We start from the raw sequence: 16,620 nt of genomic DNA on the forward strand, positions 1-16,620 counted from the left end.
AATATCCTCTGTGTACAACGTAGAACACCAAATAATGCATGCAGAGCAGAATTAGGCCGTTACCCGCTAATTATCAAAATCCAGAAAAGAGATGTTAAATTCTACAACCACCTAAAAGGAAGCAATTCCCAAACCTTCCATAACAAAGCCATGACCTACAGAGAGATGAACCTGGAGAAGAGTCCCCTAAGCAAGCTGGTCCTGGGGCTCTGTTCACAAACACAAACAGACCCCACAGAGCCCCAGGACAGCAACACAATTAGACCCAACCAAAGAATTAACAAAAAAACAGAGCATACTGGAATGCTATTTGGCACTAAACAGAGAGTACACATTGGCAGAATACCTGAGCACTGTGACCGAACCAAACTTAAGGAAAGCTTTGACTATGTACAGACTCAGTGAGCATAGCCTTGCTATTTAGAAAGGCCGCCGTAGGCAGACCTGGCTCTCAAGAGAAGACAGGCTATGTGAACACTGCCCACAAAATGAGTTGGAAACTGAGCTGCACTTCCTAACCTCCTGCCCAATGTATGACCATATTAGAGACACATATTTCCCTCAGATTACACAGATCCACAAAGAATTTGAAAACAAACCCGGTTTTGATAAACTCCCATATCTACTGGGTGAAATACCACAGTGTGCCATCACAGTGGCAAGATGTGTGACCTGTTGCCACAAGAAGAGGTCAAGCGGTGAAGAACAAGCACCATTGTAAATACAACCCATATTTATGCTTATTTATTTTCCCTTTTGTACTTCAACCATTTGTACATCGTTACAACACTGTATATATACATAAAATGACATTTGTAATGTCTTTATTCTTTTGGAAGTTTTGTGAGTGTAATGTTTACTGTTCATTTTTATTGTTTATTTCACTTTTGTATATTATCATCTTCACTTGCTTTGGCAATGTTAACATATGTTTCCCATGCCAATAAGGCCCTTGAATTGAACTGAATTGAGAGAGAGGTAGAGAGGAGAGAGAGAGAGGTAGATCATTAGGGAAAGCAGGATATATCCCCAAAGGGCCAGCGTAGTGAACCGAACACATACTGCTCTTCCCCTGTCCCTGTATCCCTATCTCTTTAAGAGCCTACAGGAGGAGGGAGGGAGAGAGGTGGGGGAGGGGTATTGGATGGGGTGGAACAGTCCTTCAGTAATGAGCATATTTTAGAGCGAGAGAGAGAGAGAGCAAGGGAGAGAAGAGACCGAGAGACCACCACCATATGACTTGTGGGAAACTGGATATATTAACGACCCAGACATAAGGGGCTTGAGCTCTAAAATACAGAAGATAAAGCGGAAAGGAAGACAATCATTATATATATATATATATATATATATTTTTTTTTGCATCAACCCTCCTCCCATGTTGTTCAGGAGAGACTGCAGCTCCATCGCTACAGCGCAGCAGGAGCACAGTGTGGAGGAGAGGAGGAGGAAGGAGAGAACAAGACAGAAGAACAGAGGAGCAAAGGGGAAATACACAGTCAGTTAGGTCGTCTGAGGTGTGTGTGTGTTCAGTGTGTGTGTGTGTGTGTGTGTGTGTGTTTATGGATGTGTGTGTTCGGATGTTTCCAGCCCATTCTATAGCTATAGCCCATCTCTGTTTATTTTTGGGGCGTACTGGTGCGGTACGATCCCTCTCCTGTCTCTATCCTCTCTCCCTCTCCTGTCTCTATCCTCTCTCCCTCTCCTGTCTTTATCCTCTCTCCCTCTCCTGTCTTTATCCTGTCTCCATTTCTGTGTGCCAGTACGGCACAGCTAGACGGGTGGTGGTGTAATGTCTGATTGAGCTCATCAGGCTGTGCTCGCTGTGTCGCTGCTGCCGTCAGGGCCTCTGGGACTATTAGAAAAGCCTGGGCCTAGCCTGTCTGGAGCGCCCCAGCCAACGGAGAGGTGAGTGGGTTAGTGCCATCCCAGCTGGCGAGGCTGTGTAGAGGAGGGTGGAGGAGGAGGAGGAGGAGAGGAGGAGGAGCGCATACAGCCTGCATGCCCATGGGAAGCAGAATACTCGGCCGGCAGTAGCATCTAACATCCTTAACGTGGCGCCAGGCCCAGATCCAGACCCTGCCACCTCCCCTGACAGACAGATGAAACCTCTCTCCCCATCCCAGGTGATGCTCTCTGGACCAAGTCCTGCTCTGTACAAGACGGGGAACCTGTTTTTGATTCCATTATCATAAAAAACCAAACAACAAGAAGGTAAAGGGAAATACTACGAGATCTAAACCTCCATGAGACTACATCCATCCTCGCCTCCCGGCCCTGATCTTTCTGTGTAAACCTGATTCTCTCTTCTTGACGTTCTGAGGATTTTGCCTAAACCTGTTTCATGCATGTCCACTGGAGGCAGGTTTGACTTTGATGACGGGGGGTCGTACTGTGGAGGGTGGGAGCAGGGCAAGGCCCATGGCCAGGGGGTCTGCACAGGGCCACAGGGTCAGGGGGAGTACGCTGGGGCCTGGAGCCACGGCTTCGAGGTCCTGGGCGTCTACACCTGGCCCAGCGGGAATAGCTACCAGGGCACGTGGGCGCAGGGGAAGCGCCACGGTGTGGGCGTGGAGAGTAAGGGCCGCTGGGACTACAGGGGGGAGTGGACGCAGGGCTTCAAGGGACGCTACGGCCAACTGGAGAGCACGGTTAGCGGGGCCCGTTACGAAGGGACCTGGAGCAACGGCCTGCAGGATGGATACGGGACTGAGACGTACTCCGATGGAGGTAAGGAAGGGACACACCAAGCCATCAAGCTGAGGTTGCTCTTACTATGCAGGGCACTTGTATTCACTCTATTTTGGTTTTAAGACACTTTAAAACTATAAGGGTCACTCTACCCTCTCCTTCTCCTGTACCTCTCATCCTCCTTTCAACCCTCATCCCATTTCATTCTGTTCTCTCCATCTCTTTTCATACAGTATCTCGACCTGCCTCCCCTTGTATCTGAAACGGTTATCCATATCTGAGACCTATTTCAGCTGGGATTGATAACAATATACAGGTCACCTCCCCAGTCAGCAGTAATAGGCCTGAAACATACACTGAATCAGAGAGGAGCCCCTGCAGACTGGCACTAGATCCTAGAGAACATCCAGGACCAGGTTTGGATCTGGGCTTGCTGAATCAGAGAGGAGCCCCTGCAGACTGGCACTAGATCCTAGAGAACATCCAGGACCAGGTCTGGATCTGGGCTAGCTGAATCAGAGAGGAGCCCCTGCAGACTGGCACTAGATCCTAGAGAACATCCAGGACTAGGTCTGGATCTGGGCTAGCTGAATCAGAGAGGAGCCCCTGCAGACTGGCACTAGATCCTAGAGAACATTCAGGACTAGGTCTGGATCTGGGCTAGGCTCTATGTCTGTGCAAGCTTTACAAAGGCAGAGTATGTAGGCTATTTTGCTATTTCCAGTTCGGTAATAAAGTGGTGTGAAAGCAGAACACTTAATGTGGGCTAGCAGTATAGTACATGTTACCACGCAAAGACAAACAATGATGCTGCCAGTAATGTCAGCTAACTGAAATGCATCAGTGTTTATACATGTATATAGCATCTGACTGCCTGCCACCATCTTATTTGAAGCCTGTTGAATCTTTATATCCTCTCAGCATCCATCTCTATTCCCCAACCCTCTATTCCTCCCTCCTCTATTCCTCCTCCTCTATTCCTCCTCCTCTATTCCCCCTCCTCTATTCCTTCCTCCTCTATTCCTCCCTCCTCTATTCCCCCTCCTCTATTACTCCCTCCTCTATTCCTCCTCCTCTATTCCCCCTCCTCTATTCCTCCTCCTCTATTCCCCTTCCTCTATTCCCCCTCCTCTATTCCTTCCTCCTCTATTCCTCCCTCCTCTATTCCCCCTCCTCTATTACTCCCTCCTCTATTCTTCCCTCCTCTATTCCCCCTCCTCTATTCCTCCTCCTCTATTCCTCCCTCCTCTATTCCCCCTACTCTATTCCCCCTCCTCTATTCCTCCCTCCTCTATTCCTCCCTCCTCTATTCCGCCTCCTCTATTCCCCCCTCTATTTCTCCCTCCTCCATTCCTCCCTCCTCTATTCCTCCCTCCTCTATTCCTCCTCCTCTATTCCTCCCTCCTCTCTTCCTCCTCCTCTATTCCTCCTCCTCTATTCTCCCTCCTCTATTCCTCCTCCTCTATTCCCCTTCCTCTATTCCTCCTCCTCTATTCCCCCTCTATTCCTCCCTCCTCTATTCTTCCCTCCTCTATTCCTCCTTCCTCTATTCCTCCCTCCTCTATTCCCCCTCTATTCCTCCCTCCTCTATTCCTCCCTCCTCTATTCCTCCTCCTCTATTCCCCCTCCTCTATTCCTCCTCCTCTATTCCTCCCTCCTCTATTCCTCCTCCTCTATTCCCCCTCCTCTATTCCCCCTCCTCTATTCCCCCTCCTCTATTCCTCCCTCCTCTATTCCTTCCTCCTCCATTCCTCCTCCTCTATTCCTCCTCCTCTATTCCTCCCTCCTCTATTCCCCCTACTCTATTCCCCCTCCTCTATTCCCCCTCCTCTATTCCTTCCTCCTCTATTCCTCCCTCCTCTATTCCTCCCTCCTCTATTCCTCCCTCCTCCATTCCTCCCTCCTCTATTCCTCCCTCCTCTATTCCTCCTCCTCTATTCCCCCTCCTCTATTCCTCCTCCTCTATTCTCCCTCCTCTATTCCTCCTCCTCTATTCCCCCTTCCTCTATTCCTCCTCCTCTATTCCCCCTCTATTCCTCCCTCCTCTATTCCTCCTTCCTCTATTCCTCCCTCCTCTATTCCCCCCTCTATTCCTCCCTCCTCTATTCCTCCCTCCTCTATTCCTCCTCCTCTATTCCCCCTCCTATATTCCTCCTCCTCTATTCCTCCCTCCTCTATTCCTCCTCCTCTATTCCCCCTCCTCTATTCCTCCTCCTCTATTCCCCCTCCTCTATTCCTCCCTCCTCTATTCCCCCTCTATTCCTCCCTCCTCTATTCCTTCCTCCTCCATTCCTCCTCCTCTATTCCTCCTCCTCTATTCCTCCCTCCTCTATTCCCCCTACTCTATTCCCCCTCCTCTATTCCCTCCTCCTCTATTCCTCCCTCCTCTATTCCTCCCTCCTCTATTCCTCCCTCCTCTATTCCTCCCTCCTCCATTCCTCCCTCCTCTATTCCTCCTCCTCTATTCCTCCCTCCTCTATTCCTCCTCCTCTATTCCTCCTCCTCTATTCCCCCTCCTCTATTCCTCCTCCTCTATTCCCCTTCCTCTATTCATCCTCCTCTATTCCCCCTCTATTCCTCCCTCCTCTATTCCTCCCTCCTCCATTCCTCCCTCCTCTATTCCTCCTCCTCTATTCCTCCTCCTCTATTCCCCCTCCTCTATTCCTTCCTCCTCTATTCCTCCCTCCTCTATTCCCCCTCCTCTATTACTCCCTCCTCTATTCCTCCTCCTCTATTCCCCCTCCTCTATTCCTCCTCCTCTATTCCCCTTCCTCTATTCCCCCTCCTCTATTCCTTCCTCCTCTATTCCTCCCTCCTCTATTCCCCCTCCTCTATTACTCCCTCCTCTATTCTTCCCTCCTCTATTCCCCCTCCTCTGTTCCTCCTCCTCTATTCCTCCCTCCTCTATTCCCCCTACTCTATTCCCCCTCCTCTATTCCTCCCTCCTCTATTCCTCCCTCCTCTATTCCGCCTCCTCTATTCCCCCCTCTATTTCTCCCTCCTCCATTCCTCCCTCCTCTATTCCTCCCTCCTCTATTCCTCCTCCTCTATTCCTCCCTCCTCTCTTCCTCCTCCTCTATTCCTCCTCCTCTATTCTCCCTCCTCTATTCCTCCTCCTCTATTCCCCTTCCTCTATTCCTCCTCCTCTATTCCCCCTCTATTCCTCCCTCCTCTATTCCTCCCTCCTCTATTCCTCCTTCCTCTATTCCTCCCTCCTCTATTCCCCCTCTATTCCTCCCTCCTCTATTCCTCCCTCCTCTATTCCTCCTCCTCTATTCCCCCTCCTCTATTCCTCCTCCTCTATTCCTCCCTCCTCTATTCCTCCTCCTCTATTCCCCCTCCTCTATTCCCCCTCCTCTATTCCCCCTCCTCTATTCCTCCCTCCTCTATTCCCCCTCTATTCCTCCCTCCTCTATTCCTTCCTCCTCCATTCCTCCTCCTCTATTCCTCCTCCTCTATTCCTCCCTCCTCTATTCCCCCTACTCTATTCCCCCTCCTCTATTCCCCCTCCTCTATTCCTTCCTCCTCTATTCCTACCTCCTCTATTCCTCCCTCCTCTATTCCTCCCTCCTCCATTCCTCCCTCCTCTATTCCTCCCTCCTCTATTCCTCCTCCTCTATTCCCCCTCCTCTATTCCTCCTCCTCTATTCCTCCCTCCTCTATTCCTCCTCCTCTATTCCCCCTCCTCTATTCCTCCTCCTCTATTCCTCCCTCCTCTATTCCTCCTCCTCTATTCCTCCTCCTCTATTCCCCCTCCTCTATTCCTCCTCCTCTATTCCCCTTCCTCTATTCATCCTCCTCTATTCCCCCTCTATTCCTCCCTCCTCTATTCCTCCCTCCTCTATTCCTCCCTCCTCTATTCCCCCTCTATTCCTCCCTCCTCTATTCCTCCCTCTTCTTCTCCTCTATTCCTCCTCCTCTATTCCTCCTCCTCTATTCCCCCTCCTCTATTCCTTACTCCTCTATTCCTCCCTCCTCTATTCCCCCTCCTCTATTCCCCCTCTATTCCTCCTTCCTCTATTCCTCCTCCTCTATTCCTCCCTCCTCTATTCCTCCTCCTCTATTCCCCCTCCTCTATTCCTCCCTCCTCTATTCCTCCCTCTATTCCCCCCTCTATTCCTCCCTCCTCTATTCCTTCCTCCTCCATTCCTCCTCCTCTATTCCTCCTCCTCTATTCCCCCTCCTCTATTCCCACTACTCTATTCCTCCCTCCTCTATTCCCCCTCCTCTGTTCCCCTCTTCTATTCCTCCCTTCCCTATTCCTCCCTCCTCTATTCCTCCTCCTCTATTCCTCCTCCTCTATTCCCCCTCCTCTATTCCCCCTCCTCTATTCCCCCTCCTCTATTCCCCCTCCTCTATTCCTCCTCCTCTATTCCTTCCTCCTCTATTCCTCCCTCCTCTATTCCTCCCTCCTCTATTCCCCCTCCTCTGTTCCCCCTCCTCTATTACCCCTCCTCTATGCCTCCTCCTCTATTCCCCCTCCTCTATGCCTTCTCCTCTTTTCCTCCTCCTCTATGCCTCCTTCTCTGTTCCCCCTCCTCTATTCCCCCTCCTCTATGCCTCCTCCTCTATTCCCCCTCCTCTATGCCTTCTCCTCTTTTCCTCCTCCTCTATGCCTCCTTCTCTATTCCCCCTCCTCTATTCCCCCACCTCTATTCCTCCCTCCTATATTCCCCCTCCTCTATTCATCCTCCTCTATTCATCCTCCTCTATTCCCCCTCCTCTATTCCCCCTCCTCTATTCCCACCTCCTCTATTCCCCTTCCTCTATTCCCCCTCCTCTATTCCTTCCTCCTCTATTCCTCCCTCCTCTATTCCCCCTCCTCTATTACTCCCTCCTCTATTCTTCCCTCCTCTATTCCCCCTCCTCTGTTCCTCCTCCTCTATTCCTCCCTCCTCTATTCCCCCTACTCTATTCCCCCTCCTCTATTCCTCCCTCCTCTACTCCCCTCTCCTCTTTTCCCCCTCCTCTATTCTCCCCTACTATATACACATCCATTCTCTCTCTCTCCCCATCACTCTCTCTCTCTCTGCATTATACTACAGACGCCTCTGTACTGTAAATCGCCATGGTAACGCCGAGACAGCAGGTCAGCGTGTCACTGGAGACTATCTGTTTTCTGCGCCCTGATTGGTGCTTTGGCATTGTCACTGGGGTTTTCTGACTTGGGCGCAAAGGGACAGTTTGAAACTGACTGAGGTGGGCCGGTCCAAAATAGGGGAGGTTTGTCAAACTTTTTGTTTTGCTTTGGGGAGGGATGGGGGATGTTTATTTATTTGTATTATTAGGCACAGGGGAAGGTAGTGCATTTTTCCCTGGTTTACATTCCCCATTTTGCAGGTTTAACTACATCATTTCTTCAATATAGCTACATTTCCTCATCTGCCTGCACGCTCCTCCCCTATCAAGGTGTTTTGGTATTTCCCTTATGCTCTACGCTTTTCTGCACGCTTAGTATACAGTCAACTCTATCCTGCCCTCTATACATAGTGACAGTAGTGGTAGGTGGATCTTTTGTCCAGATCTGTAATATGCTAACTAGCAATCATACCACATGTAAAATCATTCAAATCTGCACCAATTTTGTACATAAATCCACAAGCCCGTAGAGGAATAACTGATGGGCAGCGGATTCCCTTATCAAAATAGTAAATAGTGAATAATTTTATTAATCTGAATCTATTGTTTTTAAACAATAATTTTTTGACTAAATGAATGAATGTGCTTCGCCATTGTAGTAGTTGTGGTTTTGGGTTAAATCAAGGTGAATCGAATCATGGGAATCAAAATAATAATTTGCGAAAGGCTTTCAACTCTGTCAATCACCACATCCTCATCGGCAGACTCATTAGTCTTGGTTTCTCAAATGATTGCCTCGCCTGGTTCACCAACTACTTCTCTGATAGAGTTCAGTGTGTCAAATCGAAGGGCCTGTTGTCCGGACCTCTGGCAGTCTCTATGGGTGTGCCACAGGGTTCAATTCTTGGGCCAAGTCTCTTCTCTGTATGCATCAATGATGTCGCTCTTGCTGCTGGTGAGTCTCTGATCCACCTCTACGCAGACGACACCATTCTGTATACCTCTGGCCCCTCTTTGGACACTGTGTTAACTAACCTCCAGACGAGCTTCAATGCCATACAACTCTCCTTCCGTGGCCTCCAACTGCTCTTAAATACAAGTAAAACTAAATGCATGCTCTTCAACCGATCGCTGCCTGCACCTGCCCGCCCGTCCAGCATCACTGCTCTGGACGGTTCTGACTTAGAATATGTGGACAACTACAAATACCTAGGTGTCTGGTTAGACTGTAAACTCTCCTTCCAGACTCACATCAAACATCTCCAATCCAAAGTTAAATCAAGAATTGGCTTCCTATTTCGCAACAAAGCATCCTTCACTCATGCTGCCAAACATACCCTTGTAAAACTGACCATTCTACCGATCCTCGACTTCGGCAATGTCATTTACAAAATAGCCTCCAACACTCTACTCAGCAAACTGGATGTAGTCTATCACAGTGCCATCCGTTTTGTCACCAAAGCCCCATATACTACCCACCACTGCGACCTGTACACTCTCGTTGGCTGGCCCTCGCTTCATACTCGTCGCCAAACCCACTGGCTCCAGGTCATCTACAAGACCCTGCTAGGTGAAGTCCCCCCTTATCTCAGCTCGCTGGTCACCATAGCAGCACCCACCTGTAGCACGCGCTCCAGCAGGTATATCTCACTGGTCACCCCCAAAGCCAATTCCTCCTTCGGCCGCCTCTCCTTCCAGTTCTCTGCTGCCAATGACTGGAACGAACTACAAAAATCTCTGAAACTGGAAACACTTATCTCCCTCACTAGCTTTAAGCACCAGCTGTCAGAGCAGCTCACAGATTACTGCACCTGTACATAGCCCATCTATAATTTAGCCCAAACAACTACCTCTTCCCCTACTGTATTTATTTATTTATTTATTTTTGCTCCTTTGCACCCCATTATTTCTATTTCTACTTTGCACTTTCTTCCACAGCAAATCTACCATTCCAGTGTTTTACTTGCTATATTGTATTTACTTCGCCACCATGGCCTTTTTTTGCCTTTACCTCCCTTATCTCACCTCATTTGCTCACATTGTATATAGACTTATTTTTCTACTGTATTATTGACTGTATGTTTGTTTTACTCCATGTGTAACTCTGTGTTGTTGTATGTGTCAAACTGCTTTGCTTTATCTTGGCCAGGTCGCAATTGTAAATGAGAACTTGTTCTCAACTTGCCTACCTGGTTAAATAAAGGTGAAATAAAAAATATAAAAAATAAAAATAAAAAATAAAAATCACAAAGAGGTAAAGGAATCAATTTAGCTGTAACCTTCCTTTCGAATTGTGTCGCTGCAAAATTCATTACCCTGACTGATACTCCAACACCTGACACCAATATAGTGGATTAGGAGGGTTACCCTGACTGATACTCCAACACCTGACACCAATATAGTGGATTAGGAGGGTTACCCTGATTGACACTCCAACACCCAACAGTAATATAGTGGATTAGGAGGGTTACCCTGACTGATACTCCAACACCTGACACAAATATAGTGGATTAGGAGGGTTACCCTGACTGCGACTCAATCCCTGGTCCCTGTGGCTGTCATTCCAAACCCTGGTCCCTGTGGCTGTCATTCTAAACCCTGGTTCCTGTGGCTGTCATTCTAAACCCCTGGTCCCTGTGGCTGTCATTCCAAACCCTGGTCCCTGTGGCTGTCATTCCAAACCCTGGTCCCTGTGGCTGTCATTCTAAACCCTGGTCCCTGTGGCTGTCATTCTTAACCCTGGTCCCTGTGGCTGTCATTCTAAACCCTGGTCTCTATGGCTGTCATTCCAAACCCTGGTCTCTATGGCTGTCATTCTAAACCCTGGTCTCTATGGCTGTCATTCCAAACCCATTATACTGTCACAGTCATCGCTATATGAGCCGTGACACAATTCCTACCAAGTGGGTTCACCCTATAGACACGATGCATTAGGGGGGTTTTCCTTTCACGCCAATGACCCGGTTTCACTTCCTTGTCCTGTCGTTCAGTACGTTGGTGTCAGAAGTGGAAATACCAAAAGGCTAAAATATCTTGGTGAGGTCGCTAGCTGTTGTACAGAAGGTGATTAGTATTATTACAAGGGGTACAACTTCTATTAGATTTTTGATAATAATTTTTTTCTCTTCGCTGGCTCGCCTCTCTTTTCAAAAAAAAAATAATGATCCTCCCTAGACTAGCCTACAACAACACAATAATCCTCCCTAGACTAGTCTACAATACAATGATCCTCCCTAGACTAGTCTACAATACAATGATCCTCCCTAGACTAGTCTACAACAATACAATGATCCTCCCTAGACTAGTCTACAATACAATTATCCTCCCTAGACTAGTCTACAACAATACAATGATCCTCCCTAGTCTACAACAATACAATGATCCTCCCTAGACTAGTCTACAACAATACAATGATCCTCCCTAGACGAGCCTACAACACAATGATCCTCCCTAGACTAGTCTACAACAATACAATGATCCTCCCTAGACTAGTCTACAACAATACAATGATCCTCCCTAGACTAGTCTACAACAATACAATACTCCTCCCTAGACGAGCCTACAACACCACAATGATCCTCTCTAGACTAGCCTACAACAACACAATGATCCTCTCTAGACTAGCCTACAACAACACAATGATCCTCCCTAGACTAGCCTACAACAACACAATGATCCTCCCAAGACTAGCCTACAACAACACAATACAATGATCCTCCCTAGACTAGCCTACAACAACACAACACAATGATCCTCCCTAGACTAGCCTACAACACAATAATCCTCCCTAGACTAGCCTACAACACAATAATCCTCTCTAGACTAGCCTGCAACAACACAATAATCCTCTCTAGACTAGCCTACAACAACACAATGATCCTCTCTAGACTAGCCTACAACAACACAATAATCCTCCCTAGACTAGCCTACAACAACACAATGATCCTCCCTAGACTAGCCTACAACAACACAATTATCCTCTCTAGACTAGCCTACAACAACACAATGATCCTCCCTAGACTAGCCTACAACACAATGATCCTCCCTAGACTAGCCTACAACAACATAATGATCCTCCCTAGACTAGCCTACAACAACACAATACAATTATCCTCCCTAGACTAGTCTACTACAATACAATGATCCTCCCTAGACTAGCCTACAACAACACAACACAATGATCCTCCCTAGACTAGCCTACAACACAATAATCCTCCCTAGACTAGCCTACAACACAATAATCCTCCCTAGACTAGCCTACAACAACACAATAATCCTCCCTAGACTAGCCTACAACAACACAATGATCCTCTCTAGACTAGCCTACAACAACACAATGGTCCTCCCTAGACTAGCCTACAACAACACAATGATCCTCCCTAGACTAGTCTACAATACAATATCCTCCCTAGACTAGTCTACAACAATACAATGATCCTCCCTAGACTAGTCTACAACACCACAATACAATTTTCCTCCCTAGACTAGCCTACAACACCACAACACAATGATTCTCCCTAGACTAGCCTACAACACCACAACACAATGATCCTCCCTAGACTAGCCTACAACACAATAATCCTCCCTAGACTAGCCTACAACACAATAATCCTCTCTAGACTAGCCTGCAACAACACAATAATCCTCTCTAGACTAGCCTACAACAACACAATGATCCTCTCTAGACTAGCCTACAACAACACAATAATCCTCCCTAGACTAGCCTACAACAACACAATGATCCTCCCTAGACTAGCCTACAACAACACAATTATCCTCTCTAGACTAGCCTACAACAACACAATGATCCTCCCTAGACTAGCCTACAACACAATGATCCTCCCTAGACTAGCCTACAACAACATAATGATCCTCCCTAGACTAGCCTACAACAACACAATACAATTATCCTCCCTAGACTAGTCTACTACAATACAATGATCCTCCCTAGACTAGCCTACAACAACACAACACAATGATCCTCCCTAGACTAGCCTACAACACAATAATCCTCCCTAGACTAGCCTACAACACAATAATCCTCCCTAGACTAGCCTACAACAACACAATAATCCTCCCTAGACTAGCCTACAACAACACAATGATCCTCTCTAGACTAGCCTACAACAACACAATGGTCCTCCCTAGACTAGCCTACAACAACACAATGATCCTCCCTAGACTAGTCTACAATACAATATCCTCCCTAGACTAGTCTACAACAATACAATGATCCTCCCTAGACTAGTCTACAACACCACAATACAATTTTCCTCCCTAGACTAGCCTACAACACCACAACACAATGATTCTCCCTAGACTAGCCTACAACACCACAACACAATGATTCTCCCTAGACTAGCCTACAACAACACAATGATCCTCCCTAGACTAGCCTACAACAACACAATGATCCTCCCTAGACTAGCCTACAACAACACAATGATCCTCCCTAGACTAGTCTACAACAATACAATAATCCTCCCTAGACTAGCCTACAACACTACAATAATCCTCCCTAGACTAGCCTACAACAACACAATAATCCTCCCTAGACTAGCCTACAACAACACAATGATCCTCTCTAGACTAGTCTACAACAATACAATAATCCTCCCTAGACTAGCCTACAACAACACATTAAAATGAATACTGCATTATTGTTTTCAAGTGAGTGAAATACTGTAATCTGAAGTGAAAATGTCATTGAATAACGGCTGAAAAGCCCTGTTATTTAAATGTTTTATTCCATCTGGATGAATTGTGGGTCTACTCTTGATCTAGATAAGGCACAGTACAGGACAGTCTGGCTGTATTTTTACTGCTGATACTGATGTGCTGTCTGTTGCCCGGCATCATTCTCCCAAGTCGTCCTATATTGTGTAGCCACACAGTCTTATGCTCCCAGCAGGCCCAGTTATCGTTCTGCCTCCCCCCCCCACACACACACACACACACACAGTAAATGTCGAACTGTCCCTAATCTAGGCCGTTTGATAACCAAAGCAACTCCATTGCACTAAACCGGGATGAACAGAGAGAGGCAGGGAGGGGTGCCGGGGAAGGAAGAGAGGTAGGTAGAGAGAGAGAGGAAGAGAGGTAGAGACAGGGAAAGGTAGAGAGAGGGAGGAAGAGAGGTAGAGATAGGGAAAGGTAGAGAGAGAGAGAGAGAGAGAGGTAGAGATAGGGAAAGGTAGAGAGAGGGAGGAAGAGAGGTAGAGACAGGGAAAGGTAGAGAGAGAGAGAGAGGTCAATAAGTGATGCAGAGGGGACCATGGAAACAAGATCCGTCGCTGCTGCATTGGTGTAGCTAGAGGTTGTTTACCAGCGTTGCCTATATTCTACTGTCAATATACCGCAATGGTTTACATACCAGGAGATAACCTTGGTGTTATTTGGTTTATGAAGTAGCGTAATAACACTCCAGAACGAGATAAAAATAAATAAAAATAAAGACTGCGTCACGAGAGAGCACCTCTCTCTCTTCGGTCTCTCACCTGGGAGACCGCAGACAGATTAATATAGCACGCACGAGTTGACACATTTTCCACATCCCAATAAACGTGCTATTGTCGCTATCCCAACAGCTACACATGTAATATTGTGTGAAGTGTAGGCTAATAACATGAATCGGTATTTACATTGGGTCGGCGCAGCATAGATTTGTTGCGATCTACATTTCAGCACCATGGACAGGTCCCGATCTCTTACACTTTGACAGACACACCACAGCGAAGGTTCATGACATGTCATTCCTCTGTTTTAACATGACCGGCCACTAAAATGTGTATATATATGTTCGTGTTAAAAGCATCACTACTGAAATGAGATGAAAACGCTCTTTAAACAATCTATTGTATAAAAACAACATACGACAAAACTGATCATTATTTGTGGTCGGCTTCAGCCAAGTTGTGAAATAAAACCCAATATCTTAGTTTTAATCAGTGGAAAATGAGAAAACATGATTTTGCCTGAGGTTGAGCGCATTGCGGTCTATGATATTTACACTGTTGTCATGACATGATGTGCGGTCCATGATATTTAAACTGTTGTCATGACATGATGTGCTCCGTGATATTTAAACTGTTGTCATGACATGATGTGCGGTCCGTGATATTTACACTGTTGTCATGACATGATGTGCGGTCCGTGATATTTACACTGTTGTCATGACATGATGTGCGGTCCATGATATTTACACTGTTGTCATGACATGATTTGCTCCGTGATATTTAAACTGTTGTCATGACATGATGTGTGGTCCGTGATATTTACACTGTTGTCATGACATGATGTGCGGTCCGTGATATTTACACTGTTGTCATGACATGATGTGCGGTCCATGATATTTACACTGTTGTCATGACATGATGTGCGGTCCGTGATATTTAAACTGTTGTCATGACATGATGTGCGGTCCGTGATATTTAACCTGTTGTCATGGCGTGATGTGCGGTCCGTGATATTTAACCTGTTGTCATGGCGTGATGTGCGGTCCATGATATTTAACCTGTTGTCATGACTTGATGTGCGGTCCGTGATATTTACACTGTTGTCATGGCGTGATGTGCGGTCCGTGATATTTACACTGTTGTGATGACATGATGTGCGGTCCGTGATATTTACACTGTTGTGATGACATGATGTGCGGTCCGTGATATTTAACCCCTGTGTGGTGTTCATGTTTTTGTTATTCACCCGATGTTCTCAGGTCTGATGGACCCACAACATTATTGGGTTTTTAAAACAATACAGCCATAACAATTTAAGTAAACATACTTAATACTAAATACTTAGATGTTGACTTATATCAATTACAAGCAATATAGACAGCATACATGGTTAATATAGACAGCATACATGGTTAATATTTGCCATTTACCTCTGCTAGATCACACTTATCAATAAAAGTGCTATTCTTTTTTTAAAATAAAATGTAATTATAATCAAGACATGGGTGGAATAAATCATGTTTATCTTGAATAAATAAAAATGAAATAAGGTTTTCATCACTATTGATGTTTATTGCTTTGAACTGAACACATTGGAAGGACAAATTTTACATACAGTATTTTATGGGAATGATAAATGAGCCCCATTGAACACAAATTAAGGCCATTCGACACACCACATGAGAGACAGAGTTTCTGTGTGTTGCAAATGTATTTATATAAGGGCACAAGGCGAGACCCAGATGCAGACATGGAAGGCAGATGGTTTGAGTCTTGATATTTATTAAATAATCCTAAAGGGGTAGGCAAGAGAATGGTCGTGGACAGGCAAAAGGTCAAAACCAGTTCAGAGTCCAGGAGGGACAGAGTGGCAGGCAGGCAGGCTCGAGGTCAGGGCAGGCAGAATGGTCAGGCAGGCGGGTACGGAGTCCAGAAAACAGGCAAAGGTCAAAAAAACGTGAGGACTAACAAAAGAGAATAGAAGCAGGAGATGGGTAAAAACGCTGGTTGACTTGGAAAACATACAAGACGAACTGGCCCAGAGAGACAGGAAACACAGGGATAAATACACTGGCCCAGAGAGACAGGAAACACAGGGATAAATACACTGGCTCAGAGAGACAGGAAACACAGGGATAAATACACTGGCTCAGAGAGACAGGAAACACAGGGATAAATACACTGGCCCAGAGAGACAGGAAACACAGGGATAAATACACTGGCTCAGAGAGACAGGAAACACAGGGATAAATACACTGGCTCAGAGAGACAGGAAACACAGGGATAAATACACTGGCCCAGAGAGACAGGAAACACAGGGATAAATACACTGGCTCAGAGAGACAGGAAACACAGGGATAAATACACTGGCCCAGAGAGACAGGAAACACAGGGA

General features: G+C 46.5%; 1 protein-coding gene across 1 annotated transcript in view; it reads left to right on the top strand.

Moving 5' to 3' along the window:
* Positions 1–1,188: 1,188 nt before the first annotated feature.
* LOC106594184 (junctophilin-3) overlaps positions 1,189–16,620 on the top strand; it is a 30,302-nt gene continuing 14,870 nt past the window's right edge. Inside the window, exon 1 of the mRNA XM_045689714.1 lies at positions 1,189–2,730. Within this exon, the coding sequence (XP_045545670.1) occupies positions 2,349–2,730 (382 nt within the window). The 5' untranslated portion in view covers positions 1,189–2,348. The remainder of the gene's footprint in view (positions 2,731–16,620) is intronic.

Source organism: Salmo salar, chromosome ssa11, assembly GCF_905237065.1.
Source record: "Salmo salar chromosome ssa11, Ssal_v3.1, whole genome shotgun sequence".
In the NCBI taxonomy this organism is placed as follows: Eukaryota; Metazoa; Chordata; class Actinopteri; order Salmoniformes; family Salmonidae; genus Salmo; species Salmo salar.